At 45.9% G+C, this 18191-nt stretch overlaps 1 protein-coding gene across 1 annotated transcript in view; it reads right to left on the bottom strand.

Annotated features, from left to right (window-relative positions):
* The window catches only part of HK2 (hexokinase 2), a 59630-nt gene that overhangs the window by 29379 nt on the left and 12060 nt on the right, over window positions 1-18191 (bottom strand). Inside the window, exons 2-4 of the mRNA XM_074981941.1 lie at window positions 16469-16631; window positions 2694-2842; window positions 1378-1497 (exon numbers count right to left, since the gene is read on the bottom strand). Coding sequence (XP_074838042.1) covers window positions 1378-1497; window positions 2694-2842; window positions 16469-16631 — 432 coding nt within the window. The remainder of the gene's footprint in view (window positions 1-1377; window positions 1498-2693; window positions 2843-16468; window positions 16632-18191) is intronic.

Raw genomic sequence — 18191 nt, 5'->3', positions numbered from 1 at the left:
CTGGCAGAAGCATTGCCCCTGAGTTCGGGCGAGAGGGAGGAGAAGGTCTGCTATGTTATATCCAGTGTGGCCGGGTGCAACATGAATGATGTGGTGTTCGACATGTCTGTTTGCATGGGTCTGAGGCATCTGGTATTGCTTTCCCTAACACTGCTCACCAATGCTTGCATTCAGTTCATTGCCTGCCTGCCCTGCTCCCACCTCAACCCTCCTGTTACCTCGGTCTCTCCTTCCTGCACCTGTGGCTCCAGATCTGCCTCTACACTGCCCCCTCTGCCAACCACATTCTCCCTCTACTTATGTGATAAACAGCTGCCCCCATCAGCCTTCCAATCCTCTCTCTAACTCCTCTTTCAGCCACCGGCCCAGCCCACAGCTCCACTTCGGTGTTTTTCTCAAAAATAATCCCAAAATAACCAGCTGTGGACTGGTAAATAACACTCCCTTTGCTAGCTTGTGCATAACACTCACTTTGCCTTCCAGAGCAATTTTGCCTTCCCCCTTTGTTTCCTGTCCTTTCCTCACCCTCCCACAATGTCACTCTGTCATTTCTCATCATCTTGTTGCCTTAATCTGGAGCATGAACACCCCCAGGGCAGAAATCTTCCTGGTTACTTGTCAGTAAGCCTAGTGTTTTAATGGTGCTATAGAAACTGATCAGCGAGAACCACCAAAGAGATGGAAGTTGCAGGTATTAGCATGCAAAAGTGGCATCTCATCTTTTTGGGGTTCAGAAAAGAGCTTGAAAAGTTCATGGAGGATAGGTCCATCAGTGGCTATTAGCCAAGGTGGGTAGGAATGGTGTCCCTAGCCTCTGTTTGTCAGAAGCTGGGAATGGACGATGGGGTGGGGGTGAGGCAGAATCACTTCATTATCTGTTCTGTTCATTCTCTCAGAGGCACCTGGCCACTGTCAGAAGACAGGATACTGAGCTAGACAGACCTCTGGTCTGACCCAGTGTGGCTATTCTTCTGTTCTTACCTCTACTTCCTGCCTCATCTTCACCAGAGTTTTACTTCATGTTAGTTACCATATGGTAATGAACACTTTTCTCCCTAGGGAATATGCATCCCTAGCACATGAAAGCCTGCTTGAGTTTTTCTGCAGTTTTAAGAGAACAGATGTAAACTAAACTTAAGCAAGACTGATTCAAACTAAATCCACATTAAATATATATGTATATAAAGTCCAACGGGTGCAACTCCCATGTGCGACAAAGCTAAAATGGGATAGGTGCGATTAGGACTTTGTTTAATTTGGGGTGATTAAAACCTACTTGCTTGTTCCTTTTGCCTTGCCTGAGGCAGCATTCTAAGCCTCAGCATGTAATCAAGCCTTTGTGGCTTACAAGTGAAAGGAGGTAAAAGCTTCACTTACCTCATCCAGTTTAGTTTGGTGGCAAGGAAAAGAGAAGGTGAATCCAAGGGGCAGTTTCTTATCCTTTATGTTCAGCTTTTCCAGGAAGTTCGCCAGGCATTCGGCAATATGATCAAAGAGCTGCAGAATACAGATTAGACTGTTCAGGCCTTGAGGTGTTCCAACCTATTCAATTTAAAGGTCCAGTCTGGCACCCACTGAAATCAGTGGAGTTTTTTTTCCCCACTGATTTCAGCCTACTTAGGATCAAGCCCGGAGAGCACAGAGTCAAGTCAGGGTCATTTCCCAACTGAGCACACTGGATCTTTGATTCAGCTGCGTGCTAGGGACTCGTTCAGTTGCCAGCATCACTCACTCTCTCTCAAGCAACAGAGCTATTTGAGGGCAACTCTCTTTCAGGAAAGGCAACTTAATGCCACTATCTGCAACACTGAGACACCTTTCACAAGTGTTCCTGTACTGCACCTGTAGTCCTGACTTCAACTGGGTTTGGTTTTGGGACTCAATAGAACACATTGGACTAAAAGTCCAAACTGTTGTTGTTATGATGCCCTTACAGGGAGCCCAGTACCATGGTGTCTGAGTATAGCTTGCTTAGTTTAAAATAAACCCCTAGCATGTCTTCACCATATCAGTCTGGGAGATGGTTTCAGAGATGTCCTCTCATGGTTAAAGCAGATCTGGGATTCAGAACTCCTGGGTTCTGTTCCTAGTTTTGTGGGTGATACTCTCTGTACGTTTTAACACGTCACTTCACCTCTTTCCACCTCAGTGTGTGCTCTGTGACAGCTGGGTGGTGGGAACTATATTTGTATTTATGCTTTGAGACCTTGGAATCGGGGGTATTACAGAGAGCAAAACATTATCATTCCCTTGATAGTTCAGGATGGTCCAGTACTCTGATAGCTGCCAAGTCACTCTAGGTCCCATGGTTGGGAAGGGGAAAGCAGGGGACAGGGGCATCTCTGTGGAGAGAGGCCAAGCTGTAGTTTAATACACACTAGTGGTGATCTCTAGTGCAATTACCTACCAGTTATTCCACGTTAAAATACAAACCGGCCTGCCTACACTAGGGTAACGTGTAGCCACGTTTGGATCTAGTGCCGGCAAGGCCCAAGGGACCTCAAATCATTAGTTGCTTTTAAAAAAGCCTTTGCACATATGCAGTCCCAAAGGCTATTGCATCATAGCATAGGTTGCTGCCTTCTTGAGAGGACAGTCACATCAGCCAAGCACAGCAGGCTGGGGAGCCAGCAAGAAAGTATGACCAAGAATAAAGGGATAGTGGCTAGAGGTCTGAGGAGGTTTAAACCTACCTGTACCCCACTCCCACGCATGAGATCCTCTGGAATGGCATAGATCTGATTCTCCATTTCTACCTTCCGCAGGCCATTATCAGACACCTTCACACGCAGCACACGGAAGTTTGTGCCACCCAGATCCAAAGCCAGGAAGTCTCCATTCTCTGCAGATGCAAAGAGAGAAAGAGAGTGCGTTAGAGGCCTTTGTTTCATACACCCACTCTCTCCTCCCTTTAAAATGGAGCTTCAAAATTGATGCCCGCTTACACAGGCCAGATATGCTACTGCTGGCAGCAGTACAATCGTTCTGCAACCCCTGCTCTGGCCAACGTGATCAGCCAGCTCCCTCCCAGAAATAGACACCGTCAGGAAAAGGGCTGAAGGAGACCCTCTTTTAGCCAGGCCCCAATGACACCACCCTGAACAGAACTTTAAGCTGCAGAAGTGCTCTCAAGAGAGAGTAACAGCTACTACCAGTGAACCCCTGCCCTTAGCATAGCCCTCCCCAACCTGAGGTGGAGGGGGTGAAAATTACTCTCTCAGAGATAACTCTGCCCTTACATCCAGGGACCACTTCAACCAGGGTTAAAATCCAACCAACTTGGGGGTGGAGGATGAGCAACTAGCAACAGCAACTTGCACAAGGTCATGGGAGAACTCCAGCCTCAACATGAATAACTGATGCAGAGTTTCAAGATCTTCCATGGTCACACAAGAGCAGACAGCAGAATAATTTTTAAGCTCAGAAGCAGCATGGACTTAGAAATTGTGCCAGAACACCAGATAAAGTTTTCTGACTCTTTCTGCCTTGCTGCATGACCACAGAGTCACTCAATCTCCATGCCAAGCCAGTCAAACTCAGCTAATTCTTACAGCAGGAGGTGCGTTCCCTTCTAGCCAGAGAGAATGTGGCTAAATCTTTAGTAGCCATCACTCTTAAACAAGGAATGTGCCTGGAAACAGAACCAGTTGACTAAGCCATTTGCTGAGTCACCACAGGTAGCCTCAGGAATTCTTATCCATTCAGGGGACTGGTTTCAAACCAGGGCTTTTTTGAAGGTAGGATTTTGAAATGGAAAGACCCCCTCAACACCACGGCAAACTTGGACAAACTTTGGAAAGACAGGACTCCATTCTCCTCTTCCATACATTCGAATAAAACCAGCATAGCCCCAGGGGCCAACAGGGGAAAAAAAATGGAAGAAGAACACTGTGGCAGAAAGACAGCCTAAGACATATGATTCTGCATTGCAGGCCCGATCTGAAGCCTGAACTAAAGTATCAGAGAGGTAGCCATGTTAGTCTATAAGAACTTCTCATTATTCTCGAAGACACAGACTAACAAATGCTTTGGAGCATAAGCTTTTCTGCGCAAAGACCTGCTTCATCAGATGCCCGAGTTGCCCACTCACGCATCTGACGAAGCAGATCTTTGCCTAACGGCCAAGCCTGGCTAACAGAAAGCAAAGTGAGGACAACCAGGTTGTGACACAGGGCTGCCAACCCTCCTGGACTGGCCAAGAGTTGACAGAACCAGCATCAATCTCCTGGCAACTATAGAAAGCAATCCAGGAGATTTTAAGAGGATGTTCTAAGAAAGTGGCATTACATCACATTGGGGAAAAAAAAATCTCACCCAGAATCACTTCAGTGTTAGCAACCAGAAGCAGAAGTCAGGTTCACTACGGGTTTCAGGTGGTTTTGTTCTTGACACAGACAGCCTGGGCCATTCTTGCCAAACCCCATGTTACTATATGACTATTTTTAATACGATTAACGCATATGTCAAAATTGCATAAAGCCGGGGTTTACTGTATTACAAAAGTGACATGCACATAAAGCAAAGGCCCCTGAAGTGAGGTGCGTTCTGATCGCAAGCAACACTGACCGTGAAAGCCCGGCGCTCCCTCTGGAGCCAATCAAAGCGCTGATACAGTTTAATCCGCATACCCCACAAATTCTAGCTGTGCAAGTGCAATTAGCCAAACTCCCCTATCCCAGGAGACCGTTTTGGTTACGCAACAATCCTGCAGCCCACTGAGATGAAGCAGGGCCACTCATGCATAGGGTGACCATGTTGTCTTATTGCAAATAGGGGACACTGGCCTCCAAGGACAGGGGGCAGCTGCCCCACAGTGAGGAGCCAGGGATGTGATCTCCCTCCACTTCCCCTCTTCAGGAGGCTGCGATGGGGCTCCACAACCGCCCAGCAAGGGGGTGCCAGGGAATGAAGAGGCCGCCCCATGGCGGAGCTCACCAGCAGTGGGGGATGCCTCTGTAAGGTGGCAGGGAATGGGGCAGCCACCCAGCAGAGGAGCTCCCTGGCAGTGGAGGCTGCCGCCTCAAGACAGTGGGTGCCAGGAAACAGGATCCCCACAAAATATGGGACAGTGAGCCCATTTTCTTGAAAAAGTCGGGATGCCTGTTTGACAGCTTAAATAAGGGAGAACTGTCCCAGGGAAAAAAGGGATGGATGATCATCCTACTCAGGAAACTCAGGAAACTACAGGCCAGTCAGCTTAATTTCAGTGCCAGGAAAGATAATGGAGCAGGTAATTAAAGAAATCATCTGCAAGCACTTAGAAGGTGGTAAGGTAATAGGAAACAGCCAGTATTGGTTTGTAAAGAATAAATCTTGTCAAACTAATCTGGTAGCTTTCTTTGACAGGATAACGAGCCTTGTGGATAGGGGAGAAGCAGTAGATGTGGTATACCTAGACTTTAGTAAAGCATTTGATACGGTCTCTCATGATATTCTTATCAAAAAACTAGGCAAATACAATTTAGATGAGGCTACTATAAGGTGCATAACTGGCTGGATAACCGTACCCAGAGAGTAGTTCTTAATGGTTCTCAATCCTGCTGGAAAAGTATAACAAGTGGGGTTCCGTAGGGGTCTGTGTTAGGACCGGTTCTGTTCAATGTCTTCATCAATGATTTAGATATTGGCATAGAAAGTAGGCTTATTAAGTTTGCAGATGATACGAAGTTGGGAGGGGTTGCAACTGCTTTGGAGAATAGGGTCATAATTCAAAATGATCTGGATAAATTGGAGAAATGGTCTGAGGTAAACAGGATGAAGTTTAATAAGGACAAATGCAAAGTGCTCCACTTGGGAAGGAACAATCAGTTTCACACATACAGAATGGGCAGAGACTGTCTAGGAACCACTACAGCAGAAAGGGATCTAGGGGTTATAGTGGACCACAAGCTAAATATGAGTCAACAGTGTGATGCTGTTGCAAAAAAGGCAAACATAATTCTGGGATGCATTAACAGGTGTGTTGTGAACAAGACACGAGAAGTCATTCTTCCGCTCTACTCTGCAGTGGTTAGGCCTCAGCCGGAGTATTGTGTCCAGTTCTGGGCACCGCAGTTCAAAAAAGACGTGGAGAAACTTGAGAGGGTCCAGAAAAGAGCGACAAGAATGATTAAAGGTCTAGAGAATGTGACCTATGAAAAAAGGTTGAAAAAATTAGGCTTGTTTAGTTTGGAAAAGAGAAGATTGAAGGGAGACATGATAGCGGTTTTCAGGTATCTAAAAGGGAGTCATAAGGAGGAAGGAGAAAACTTGTTCTTCTTGGCCTCTGAGGATAGAACAAGAGGCAACGGGCTTAAACTGCAGCAAGGGAGGTTTAGGTTGGACATTAGGGAAAAGTTCCTAACTGTCAGGGTGGTCAAACAGTAGAATAAATTGCCAAGGGAGGTTGTGGAATCTCCATCGCTGGAGATATTTAAGAACAGGTTAGATAGATGTCTATCAGGGACGGTTTAGACAGTACTTGGTCCTGGCCATTGGGGTAGGGGGCTGGACTCGATGGCCTCTCGAGGTGACCTTCCAGTCCTAGTGTTCTATGATTCTATGGTTCATGCAGCCCACTCACTAGCCTAGGCTGCCTCTCACTGACATAACCTTAGATTGTGAGCTGCTCGGATCCTACAGCAACTGGAAGAAGAGAGGCTGAAAACAACACAAGGTAGACACACAACCCAAAATCTCAAGGCTGTCTCCAAATCCTTCATCAACACAGGGATGGGATGCGGAATAAATCATCTACTACTGGAGAGCAGTGTTATCTACCAGCATGAGAAGCAGAGAGGGAAAGTGAATCAAGTTTATCTGAATATTTTGGTTGCCGTTAGTGGAGAGTTACAACACAAACACAGACGAGACAGGCTCCGATAACAGCCTGATTTGACTTGTTCTGTTGAACTTTTAGCTTAAACACAGTTTGTCTGGAGCACGCCTCCCTTAAATGATTTTGATTTAGGGAACCTGCAACAATCCACAAGTGTTCCCAAGCTGAACCCCTATCCCAGAGAAGACAAGAAGCTAATTCTATATTTTAAACTAAATCTTTATTTTTCCAGGCACCATTATGGGCCACAGCTGAGTTTAGGATAAGAAAGTTTAATAGTAGCGTGAGTGCTGGTAGCATGAAAGATGGTGTGTTAAATATCTAACTTTGGGATGAGGGATGAAAAGCCTGCATTCAGCACTCTTTGGCCGTGTCTACACTAGCCAAAAACTTCAAAATGGCCATGCAAATGGCCATTTAGAAGTTTACTAACGAAGCACTGAAATACATATTCAGCGCCTCATTAGCATGCCGGCAGCCGCGGCACTTCGAAATTGACAAGGCTCACCACCGCGTGGCTCATCCAGACGGGGCTCCTTTTTGAAAGGACCCCAGCAACTTCAAAGTCCCCTTATTCCTATGAGCAGATGGGAATAAGGGGACTTTGAAGTAGCTGGGGTCCTTTTGAAAAGGAGCCCCGTCTGGACGAGCTGTGCCAATTTCGAAGTGCCGTGGCCTCCCGCATGCTAATGAGGCGCTGAATATGTATTTCAGTGCTTCATTAGTAAACTTCAAAATGGCCATTTGCATGACCATTTCAAAGTTTTTGGCTAGTGTAGACGTAGCCTTTAAGTTCTGAATGCAAATAAATCTGCTGTGCTATCTACTCCAGATGGATTACAAAACTCAGAACTGCAAAGGGCCCAATGAGGCTTTTATAAAGAAGCTAGCTAGAGTGGAAACAAATAATGCAGTGAATTAGTATTCCAGTGACACAGGGCCAGTTACTGTCTCCCCTGACTTCTGCTGAAAAGACAGCTTACTGTCCACATCTGAAAGGTATTCAACAGTAACAAGCTTAGCTGAGACAATTATGGGGTTGATACTCGAAGAACTTTAGGGGGTATCAGGGGAAGTGAGAGAGCTGAGAGAAAAAAAAAGAAAAATCAGAGTTGAAAGAATTTTTCATTTCTGTAAAGCTGCTCCTTTCTCCCACCCGCAACCTCCTATTAAAAGTACCTCATGCTCTTAGGAAACTAATAACTTGCCAAGATCAGACCCTCATGGGGTAATTTCTTCAAAATCTCATCTAAGTCATCCTTCTGCATGGCATCAGAGATCCCCAGCTGCCACAACAAAGCTAGTCTAAACTTGTATCAGAGAGGTAACCCTTTTCGTTTGTATCCGCAAAAACAAGTCCTATGGCACCTTATAGACAAAGGGATTTATTGGAGCATAAGCTTTCATGGTCAAAGACCTGCTTCATCAGATGCGTCTGCATTTACCCACGAAACCTTATGCTCCAATAAATCTGTTAGTCTATAAGGTGCCACAGGACTTTTTGTAGTTTAAACTTGAATCAACTGAATAAATTAGCGACAAGGGGTGTGTGATGCCATGTGGGACACCAGGGTCAGAGGCAGTGCACTGCCTTGCAGTAGTTCTGACTTTGATCCCTGCCTCCTGAGGCCTGGTCTACACAAAGGCCGAAAGTCAATCCCAGATTCGCAGTTCTAGCTACGCCATTAGCATAGCTAAAATTGACACACCGGGATCGACTTCCTGCTCTTGTGTACACTGGGGCTCTTTGGATTTGCGCCGATGGCCCTCACTCTGTGTGATAGAATGGTGTACCAGGGTCGACAGCTGAGTCCAGAGGAGATTGATTTTGCAGTGTCTTCACAAACACAGCTAAATCAAACTTCAGGGATCAATCACAGCACTTTGGACCCGCCGTAAGTATAGGCATACCCTGAGACTAGCGGGCTTTGTGAAGAAGGTGGCTGGTCTCCAAGAAAAGGAGGAAGAAACAGATGCCAGATTCTCCAGGACACCCTCCTGCCAATTCCTTTTCTTCCTCCTTCGTAAGCCAAGCAGCGGAAGTTTTGCCCAGACTGCAACAATCTGGTTACGCCTTAATTAATGAAATGCATGTTGTAAGGTGCAGATTCCAAGCTGGTTAGGTCATTATTTAGCAACCACCATTTAGACAGCACCTCTTACCTTTACCCCACAGCCTGAACCAAGCCACAGCACATAGAGGAGTTCTTCAAACCAGAACCCTGATCACAACTTTGCAACTTGTCCTCTCTCTGAGAAACAATAGCCCAAAGCCTTCCTACAGCAGGGAACTATTCTATTCAGAAAACGAAAAAAGCAGTTCTGTAGCACTTTAAAGACTAACAAAATAATTTATCAGGTGATGAGCTTTCATGGGACAGACCCACTTCTTCAGATCTGGAAATTCTGAATTTCCAAATAATATTCAGCTTTTACACCATGCTAATCACATTGTGCTCTGCTCCAGCATTTACACACCAGAGACATCAGCTCACATAAAAACCTACAGCTTGGGAGAGGTACCAGTAGATTTTTTTTTTAAAACTTAAAATTAAAGTGGCTAGTTTTTGAGACGGTGAGTCAGTGTCAGCAATGCTTGGCAAAGAACAAGGCCTTTAGAGGCCTTAGAATTCCACGATCATGCAGACACAGACTCCCCGGACTCAAAACACAGGTTTGTTGAAGTGATCTGGAATAGTCAATCTCATCAGTTTTTAAAAAAAAAAAAAAAAGTTGGGAGGGGAGGAGGGTGACAGAGACAGACACATTGGAGCCGCTCCAGACTTTGTCCAACATGGAAACAAAAGGGTAGGGTGCAGAGGGAATACACACCACAACACGGCTTTTTCAATGAATTTTCTGTTCCTGTTACAATCTCATTGTTGAGGATCCAACAACTAAACATACTGCAGCAATTATTTCATATGGTTTAGATCATTCTAGTAAAAGAACCAGGCTGAAACAAAGAAAAAAAAAGGAAGCACTCTAAAATTCCACACTTACGTGCAAATTAGCCTGACACTGTTATAGGAGTAGCCTAATACAGTTAGATCTCAAAATCTGGGAGGGTTCTGAACATGGAACCCTCGCAAATGTAGAGCCCCTACTGTACCACTCTCACATCAGCGTAAACAGAGTAAGTGAAGTCAGATTCAGGGCCAGTAAGTTAAGTAGTGTAACCTGACAATTAAAATAAAAACCTACCATCAGATGGTCAATGCTTCTGTTTGGTTCTATCAGTACTGTGTACAGTTAAATATCAGAGTTTTATGTAGATCAGAAATCTTCCATAAACTAGGGTATATTTAAAATCCTTCAAACTCACGTGTCATCAGCTGGCTTTTCCAGGTGGGGCAATCACACTATTCTCTCACTTACTTCAGTTGTTAGGAATGCTCAGAATGCTGGAAATAATAATCAGCCCTCCAGAAGATCCTCAGAATTTTTGATACTTAAGGTACCTTGATTTTCAATGAGATTTGGGTATCTAACTCCCTTAGTTTTCTTTGAAAATCCTAATCTGAATATTCTGAGGTACTCCCTTCCAGTTCTAATATTCTATGATTCAATGATTCGGGCACGTTATATATTGTAGTAGTCTAACACCTATTTGGTCATTAAACTGATGCGTATATGCAATGGAGTATCCGTCAAGGATAACATGGGGAAGGACGATATATTAAAATGAGATTACATCTTCAGAATGAAAATGACATTTCAGAATTCCATCCCATGAGGCGAAAGCAAAGGCACAAAATATTCTGGCTACCACAGATTTCAAAGGAAAGTAAAACAATCGATTGGTGGTGGATGTGATCTGCCTACACTAAAGGTTGAACCTTTCTAGTTTGGAACTCTCTCATCTGGCAACATCCATAATCAGGCATGATTTTAGTTACCCAGAGAGATGCTTAGCATGGGTGTGAGCAAGCCCTGGCTCTCACTGTTCTGTGTGATTCTTTAGCTATAATTTACCCCTTAACGTCTAGGAGTTCAGTAAGCAGCATAATTGTTGTTAATGCTGTTAGAGAACAGTGATCTCCCATGGTCCGGCAAATTCTCTCATTCAGCACCAGTCAGGTCCTGAGGGTGCCAGACTAGAGAGGTTCAACCTGTATTTGGAAAACAAACCAAGCCTCTAGAGATTAAAACCTGGTCATTCAGCATACAATTCTGTCCAGCCTGACTTGGGTTTGCTCAGGGCCTAAGCAAGAACACAATGACTGAATCTCCTCTCACTCATTTTGTGGTGCATAGAAACAGAGAGGGAGCTGTGCTAGCCTATACACTATCAAAAAAGGCAGTCAAGTAGCACTTCAAAGACTAGCAAAATAATTTATTAGATGAGCTTTCGTGGGACAGACCCACTTCTTCAGACCATAGCTATGGTCTGAAGAAGTGGGTGTGTCCCACGAAAGCTCACCTAATAAATTATTTTGCTAGTCTTTGAAGTGCTACTTGACTGCTTTTTGTTTTGATTTTGTGGTGCAAGTTAGAAGAAACACTACTGAAGGCAGTGGAGCGAAGCTGGTGAGAACAGAAAGCATTCAGCTGCACATTCATAGCCCTGAAGAGCCATTTCGCTTGATAAAGAAGGTGTGGCATAAGAGGATTGTGCAAACTAACACTGCTCCTTCCTGACTAATGCTTCCTCCATTTCAGGCCAGCAAAATCCAAGTAGCTTAACTGCAAGAGAATTGCAGAAGAAGGAACTGGACACATATCACCAATACTTTCAAGCATTGTGGAAGTTGCTTCACATGATAGGGGAAAACCCTATGGCTATTGCGAACTGCAGAGACACACATTTAGATCAGACTCCACTTTCCTGTAAAATATGTCACTAGACTTGCCTTAGATTCCTTTTCTGTATTACAGCCCATTGTTAAAGTTAGACTTGCTGCAAGAGCAATCACAATTACTCTCACCTAACCCCACAGGTAGCAAACAGTGTGAGTGGCAGAAGCCAGCTTATAATATAATTATCCTCTGGGCACAGAAGACAGCTGCTTGTTCACATGCAGCTGACCCATCTCAAAAGTCCGGTAGATCAGCAGCTGGTCCTATGGTATTCAGAGCAAAAAAACAGGTAGTGGCCAGCTACCAAGAGGAGCAGTAAAAATTTCCTTGAAGATCCAGCTTGAACAATTAAACACTCTGAGATTACAAGGCCAGTCAGCTTGTTTTTCCTCTATCGCAACAGGGGAGTTTGCAGCCTAGTGGATAGGGTGCTGGCCAGAGAGTCAGGAGACAGAAGCTCTCTTTCAGCATCTGCCACTGCCTAACTCTGTGCCTCAGTTTCCTGTGGGGTTAATGATGCTTCTTTGCCTTTGTAACATGCTTTGAGCTCTACAGATGGAGAACGCTGTATAAGACAATTACTACCAGCCTTGGTCTACAGGGGAAGCATCCTTTTTCCCGCTAACACCAATTCCCACTAAGATGGGGTCTCAAACTCACCGCCCACAGGCCACCTCCAGCCAGAGCAGTTGTGCAATCCAGCCCTAGACTACTGATGGCCTGGGGTGGACCCAAGCCCATCCTCCAAACCCCGCTCTGTCCTCCCCCCCTCATGGCACCCTATCTCCCCAGAACACAGCCCTGGAGGCCACCGGGGTGGGGGGGATTGGCATGGGGCAGCAGCAGAGCTCAGAGGCCTCCACAGCAAATGGAGTGCAATCACTCGCTCCACTTCCCAGCAGCTCCTGCCACCACAGGGAGCGTGTGTAGGGGAGGGATCCCTCCAATCGCAGCTGTTGTGCCACGCCAGGTCCCCCCAGCGATCCCAGAGACTGTGATTAAAGGTCAAGAAAATAGGATCTATGAGGGAAAGAACTGGGTTTGTTCAGTCAGGGTATGTTGACGTGACTGGCAGAAACCCGTGGCTACAGCGCTCGTGTCACTGCAGCAAGTACCTATGGCAGGACCTCTCAGCCGCAGAGCTGCTGCAGAGCTACTGCTGTGTGGCTGGAGCCCCTATAGCGTAGACTGGGCCACAGTCAGAGGCAGCAAGTGGAAATACCCAAGGCAACGGCAGAGCAGCTGGAGACAGGAGGGGAAATGGAGACAGGTGCCTTCTTCTCTAGTGCAGTCCCTCCTCCTGCTCCCTTCCCTCTCCCGGATGCTAGCCAGCTGGTCCCACCCTGGTCGTCTCTACGCACACATCTCTACGCAGGTGCCAGTGAGGTCGTCACGTACTTTTGAGCCAAAGACACATGCAAATACAGGCCCGCTGAAGTCACCAGGCACTCTGCTCTCTTATAGCACAGAGGGATTTGCCCCACAGTCTTCCAGATCCCCTACGTGCCCCTCACTCATCCAGCTATTCGCCTGTCTCAGCAGGTACCAACCTGTTCCCCAGCTGTCCAATCAGAACGAGGCATGCCATCCTCCCATCTACCCTACGGCTCCCCAGTGTTCACCTCCAGGGATGCGGGAACAATTTTTTATAGTGAGAGCCATTAAACCTTACGGTAAATCCTGCCTATAATGGAAATCATTTCAGGCCTGGGGCTGCTACAGCACCCCCCGCCCCCCCCCCCCCCCCCCACACACACAGCACAATAGTTCTAGCACCTATGCTCAGCTCTGTTGCTGGGAGCTGCCAAGGCCAGCACCTGTGGGAAACAACTGCCAAATCTCCTTCTAGTGTATTCGTTTGGGGCTGGAGGCGACTCTGTACCGTGTCTACAAGTAATGGACTCCCTGGCTTTTAAGACAGAAGTCCTTCCTTCTCCCGAAGCTCAGGCTTGATCTACACTAGACCTTACAGCAGATACACAATTCTAGCTATGTCAATTGTGTAGCTAGAATCAATGTATTTGCAGCTGACAGTAAGGTCTGTCTTCACCAAGGGAGGTCGACAGGAGCGTTTCTCCATCAACCTCCCTTACTCCTCATGAGACGTCAACTGCTGACCCCAGAGAGATCGATTTTGTACGTCTTTACTAGATGGGTCCATTTCCCAGTAAGTATAGATGTACCGTAAAATCTCTCAGTGTTCTCTTTAAAGGAACAATCAAATCCCATATCCAATTCCCCTACAGTCATTTATCTTGAACCTTTACTAACACACTCCACTCATCAGCACAGCTGTCACTACTATTGTAGGATAATACCTAGCAGCCCCAACCAAGATCAAAGACCAACTATGCACCTGTAAGACCAGTCCCTTGCCCTAGAAAACTTTGATTCTAACAGCAAGATGCTGCCTATATCTTGTCTTTTGATCTCTATAGTTTCCTTGTGTTTGTACCACATATTAATCAGATGAGAAATGCCTTTGATTTTTATCTGAACAATAACAGTACAAATATATGGCCAGATTGGGCAAGGTGCTGAGAGCCTTCTAATCCCCACAGGCTTTTCAAAAGTAGAAGAGGCTCAGTACTTTGCAGGATCAGACCCTCAAACTGTAAATGGAGGTAGTATATCCTAGTGTATGGAGCTCTGGGTTGGTAGTCAGGAGATCTGGGTCCTGTTCCTGGCTTTCCTACTAACCTGCTGGGTGACCCAGGGCAAGTTCTATTCCCTCTCTGTGCCTCAGTTTTCCCATCTGCAAAACAGGTATCATGAAACTCACCTTTATAAAGCACATGGAGATCCACTGAGGAAGAGTGCTGAGTTTACAGCTCAGCACTATTCTTATTCCTAAGATGGCCATGGACAGTGCTCCGTCAGCAGTGTGCTTTTGCAGCCCCAAAGGAAATTCATATGCCCTCCAGCTGATTGGCAAAGAGCTCACATCTAGGTTTTGTTTCTACTGGTGGTGCAGATTCATTCTCACTAAAGCAGTTTCAAACCAGGATTTATCTATTGCATCTACACTGGCCTCAACCTGATATACAGTAGGCCCCTGACTTACATGGAGAGAACTGGGCAGGCAGACAGCCACAGAGAGGCTTCAAGTTGTGCTTATCTCACATTAACGCAAGTTAAGCGCAACTCAAAATCATGCATTTTGGGGGTTTACTGTAGTTGAATTAACAACCAGGCCTGGCAGCAAACTGCAATGTTTGTTAGGTGGCCATCCCTTCGTCGAGCAGCCAGCCTAGATCGGGAATGACGTGTCTTTGCTCAGGCTTCCAGCTGTTGCCTTTCAATCTGTCTGATATTTGCAAACCATTCAGTGCACAGCAGAACCATGCATCGCAGCAATTCCAGCATACGTAAGAGGCATTTGGAATGTTGCTGACAGCCAGCCAGGCCCTTCCCCACCACACGAGGAGCCAAGGCCAAGTCTCCTAGCCAAAAAACTGTAGGTTTTGCCTCACCTCACAAAAACTGTAAACTTTCTTTGCCAGGCTGTCAGCAGCACATTTTCTGACATTTCTCAGGACCTCAATCCCAGCTGCTGGGTGCATTCCTGGTCCTGAATGCTTTAGACTTTGGTGAGCAAATTGGCAGGCAGGCTCCATTGGGGGGGTGGGGGGGTCCATGATATTTTATAAGAGGGGCACAGCACAATCAGCTGCTGGGTCTCTGGGTTATGAGTCTCATTAAAAGACAGTAACATATCTCAAGATTGTATGTCTGTGTATTTACATTTACATACCGATTCATAAAGTTTTTACATTCTACAGACTTATTTTCTTGCACATGCATAAAAGGCCTTTTTTTTTTCCATATGAACATAACTGAAATTTCCATCAGTTTGGATTACCTTAGACAGGTTGGGGGGTCCCTGCTAATTGCAGGGATGGCAAGTGAGGCTCAATGTAAAACATTTGCTCACCCCTGGTTTAGAGAGATGTTACACGAACAAATCAGTTCTAAATTCAAACTGGTGATTGCACAGAGATTGTTGTGGTTAGAGGGAGAATAATAAGGTGCCAGAGTGAGCAGACCTGGAAGGGGAAAAAACCTCTTACGTGAGAGAAAACCCTGTAAAGAAGTTTGTTTTATCTGTCTAGGTTCTTATCCCAAACATTAATCATTGCAGTTTCTGGACACTCCTAGCCTAAAACAGTGGCTGGCAAGAAATAATTAAAAGGTTTGACTGCAAGTGTGTATTATGGGGAACTAAGGTTTCCCTCTATCACTCAGGCTATGTCTACACTACCCCGGAAGATTGACTCACTCAGGGTCGATCTTCCAGGGTTCGATTTCACGTATCTAGTATGGACACGTGAAATCGACCACTCAGGGGTCGCAGTTGACCCCGTGATCCTTTCAAGATGCAAGGAGTAAGGGGAATCAGCAGGAGAAACTCCCTCCTCGACCTTCCCCAGTATATATGGCCAAGTCAGCTGAGCGCAGATACGCAATTATAGCTACTTTGCCTAGTGTAGTTATAGCCTTGGAGAGGTCAGTTAGCCTTCTGGCAAGTGACTGTTCTCGTTAAACCCCTGGTGAGCTACCAAAGCCCCTTGTGATCTCCCTGGGAACGTTTCTGTCCTGCCAGAATGCCTCTGCTTGCCCACCCCAGTGCAATGTTAGGAGTAACTGTCCACAGATCAAGAGAATTACACCACCAAGGAAAGTGAGAGTAAAATCAGACCCTTAATTCCCTATTTCAAACACACCAGGAGGAAAAAACCATTGGGAATCAGGCAGAGAAGGGAATGAACATGCAACAGAAGAGCTCATTCCTCTTCCAGTGCCCCCCATTCACACTGCACACAGAACAAGGAATTCTTTGCAGCACTTCACCTGTTCCATCAGGGGTGGATCTCACAAACGAGGGCAACATTTGCACTGAGGCTGTGGGGTTGGTATCTACTCCAAGACCCTTCTCCATCTCCTTCCGGAAGCGCTGAGAGATTTCCTGGAGGGTTTCATCCGAGAGCCGCATGTGGTAGAGATATTTGTCAATCTGAAAGGTGTAGGAAAGCCAGTGAATCAGCGTGGGGTTTGAAAATTGTGCCTTTCCCTCCCTCCTTGCCCCAGGGCCCACGGTGGCTGTCACCCTTACTGCATGCAGCTGAGGTATTAAGGCCCCACTTCAGCAGAATACTGAAGCACATGCTTTACCCTAGCAATTTCAGGGACGTCACTAATCCACAACCAAAACTCATCGTTCCCAATCACAGGGAACTAAACTAGAGGCCCACAAGCATCAATGCACAGGCCTCTTTCAACACAGCCAAGCACTAACTCTTCTGGCTCTAGTAGGCTGCTGTCCTCTGTCTGGACCAGCCACTAGGACTCTTTCAGCCAGCACATTACACTTCCAAACAGACACAGCACAGGGATCAAGAAGGAGCACATTCAGCCAATGTCTCAGCTCAGCTCACAGCCAACACTCATCCACTGAAACGCAGCCACTACGGAGAATGCTTTGTGCTTGCCTCTCAGTGCTTCTGACATTAAGGAAATAAGCCTCAACTGCCAGTAAGATCAGGATGATCTCTGTTGTATGGGGGAAACTGAGGCATGGAGCTGTAGGATCTGATCTTTAAAATCACCAAGCACCCCATCACTCTCATCAACATTAAAGCAGCATATCCAGGGCTTAGCACCACTGAAAGGAAAAACAGGCTACATGTTCCTCTCCCATGATCACACAGAAAAACTGAGGCCAAAGCAGGAACTGAATTCAAGATCCTCAACTCCCAGCCAATGTCTTAGCTCCCAAGAAACTCCTCTTTAAGGCTTATAAAACTGGCCAGAAACTAAGTCTTATGGAGTGTTAATTTTATATATTTCATCAGGGCCGGGTAAGCTGCTGGCTTCTTCTTTCTGAAAAGAGCATTTACACTGCAAGAGCATTTCAAAAGGGAGCGTTCACACTAGAGGGCCCAATTTTGAAATAAGAGCAATGCTGGGGTGCCTCTCTGGATGCCAATTAAGTTGTAATTACCTCTGCTTAGTACACACAGAGCCAATTTTGAAATTGAAACAGGGGGAGGGGTTGGCAAAAGTCGTTTGTTTCGGTGGAATTACTATTTTGCGTTAAATGCCCAGTTATTCCAGAACAACAAGCTTTGCCGTGTGAACACCAGGATTTTTTTCCTGAAAAGAAATAAATAAATAAAAAACAACCCAGTGTAGCCCCCAGATTGAAAACACCCCTTGGAGTTTAAATTACTTAGTTCGAACAAATTAAAAGGCAAGTACAAGTGTCAGTGAAGTCACAGGCAAATGCCATCCACCCTGCTCGCAGGAGGCAATAGCAGACTTCACCAGAAATCAAGAGGAAGGCTTTCAAAAGTGCTGTATTGAAAGAGAAAATTTGGCATCTCCTCAGCCAGATGGATGCTGATGTGACCTCATTCATGAATGTGGCCATATGACCTCCAAGGTGAGCACAGGAAGGAAAATTTTAAGGGCTGCTTTTACTTGTTAATTCCCTGTGTTTTCAGCCACACTGCATTCTAGTTGCTTATACAACTGCAGCCAGAACCTCAGCTGGTCTCAGTCAGCTCAGTTCCAC

This window comes from Carettochelys insculpta, chromosome 31 (assembly GCF_033958435.1).
Source record: "Carettochelys insculpta isolate YL-2023 chromosome 31, ASM3395843v1, whole genome shotgun sequence".
NCBI classification, from domain to species: domain Eukaryota; kingdom Metazoa; phylum Chordata; order Testudines; family Carettochelyidae; genus Carettochelys; species Carettochelys insculpta.
Note: the sequence above shows the minus strand (reverse complement) of the source record. Positions and strands in the feature narration are given on the sequence as shown.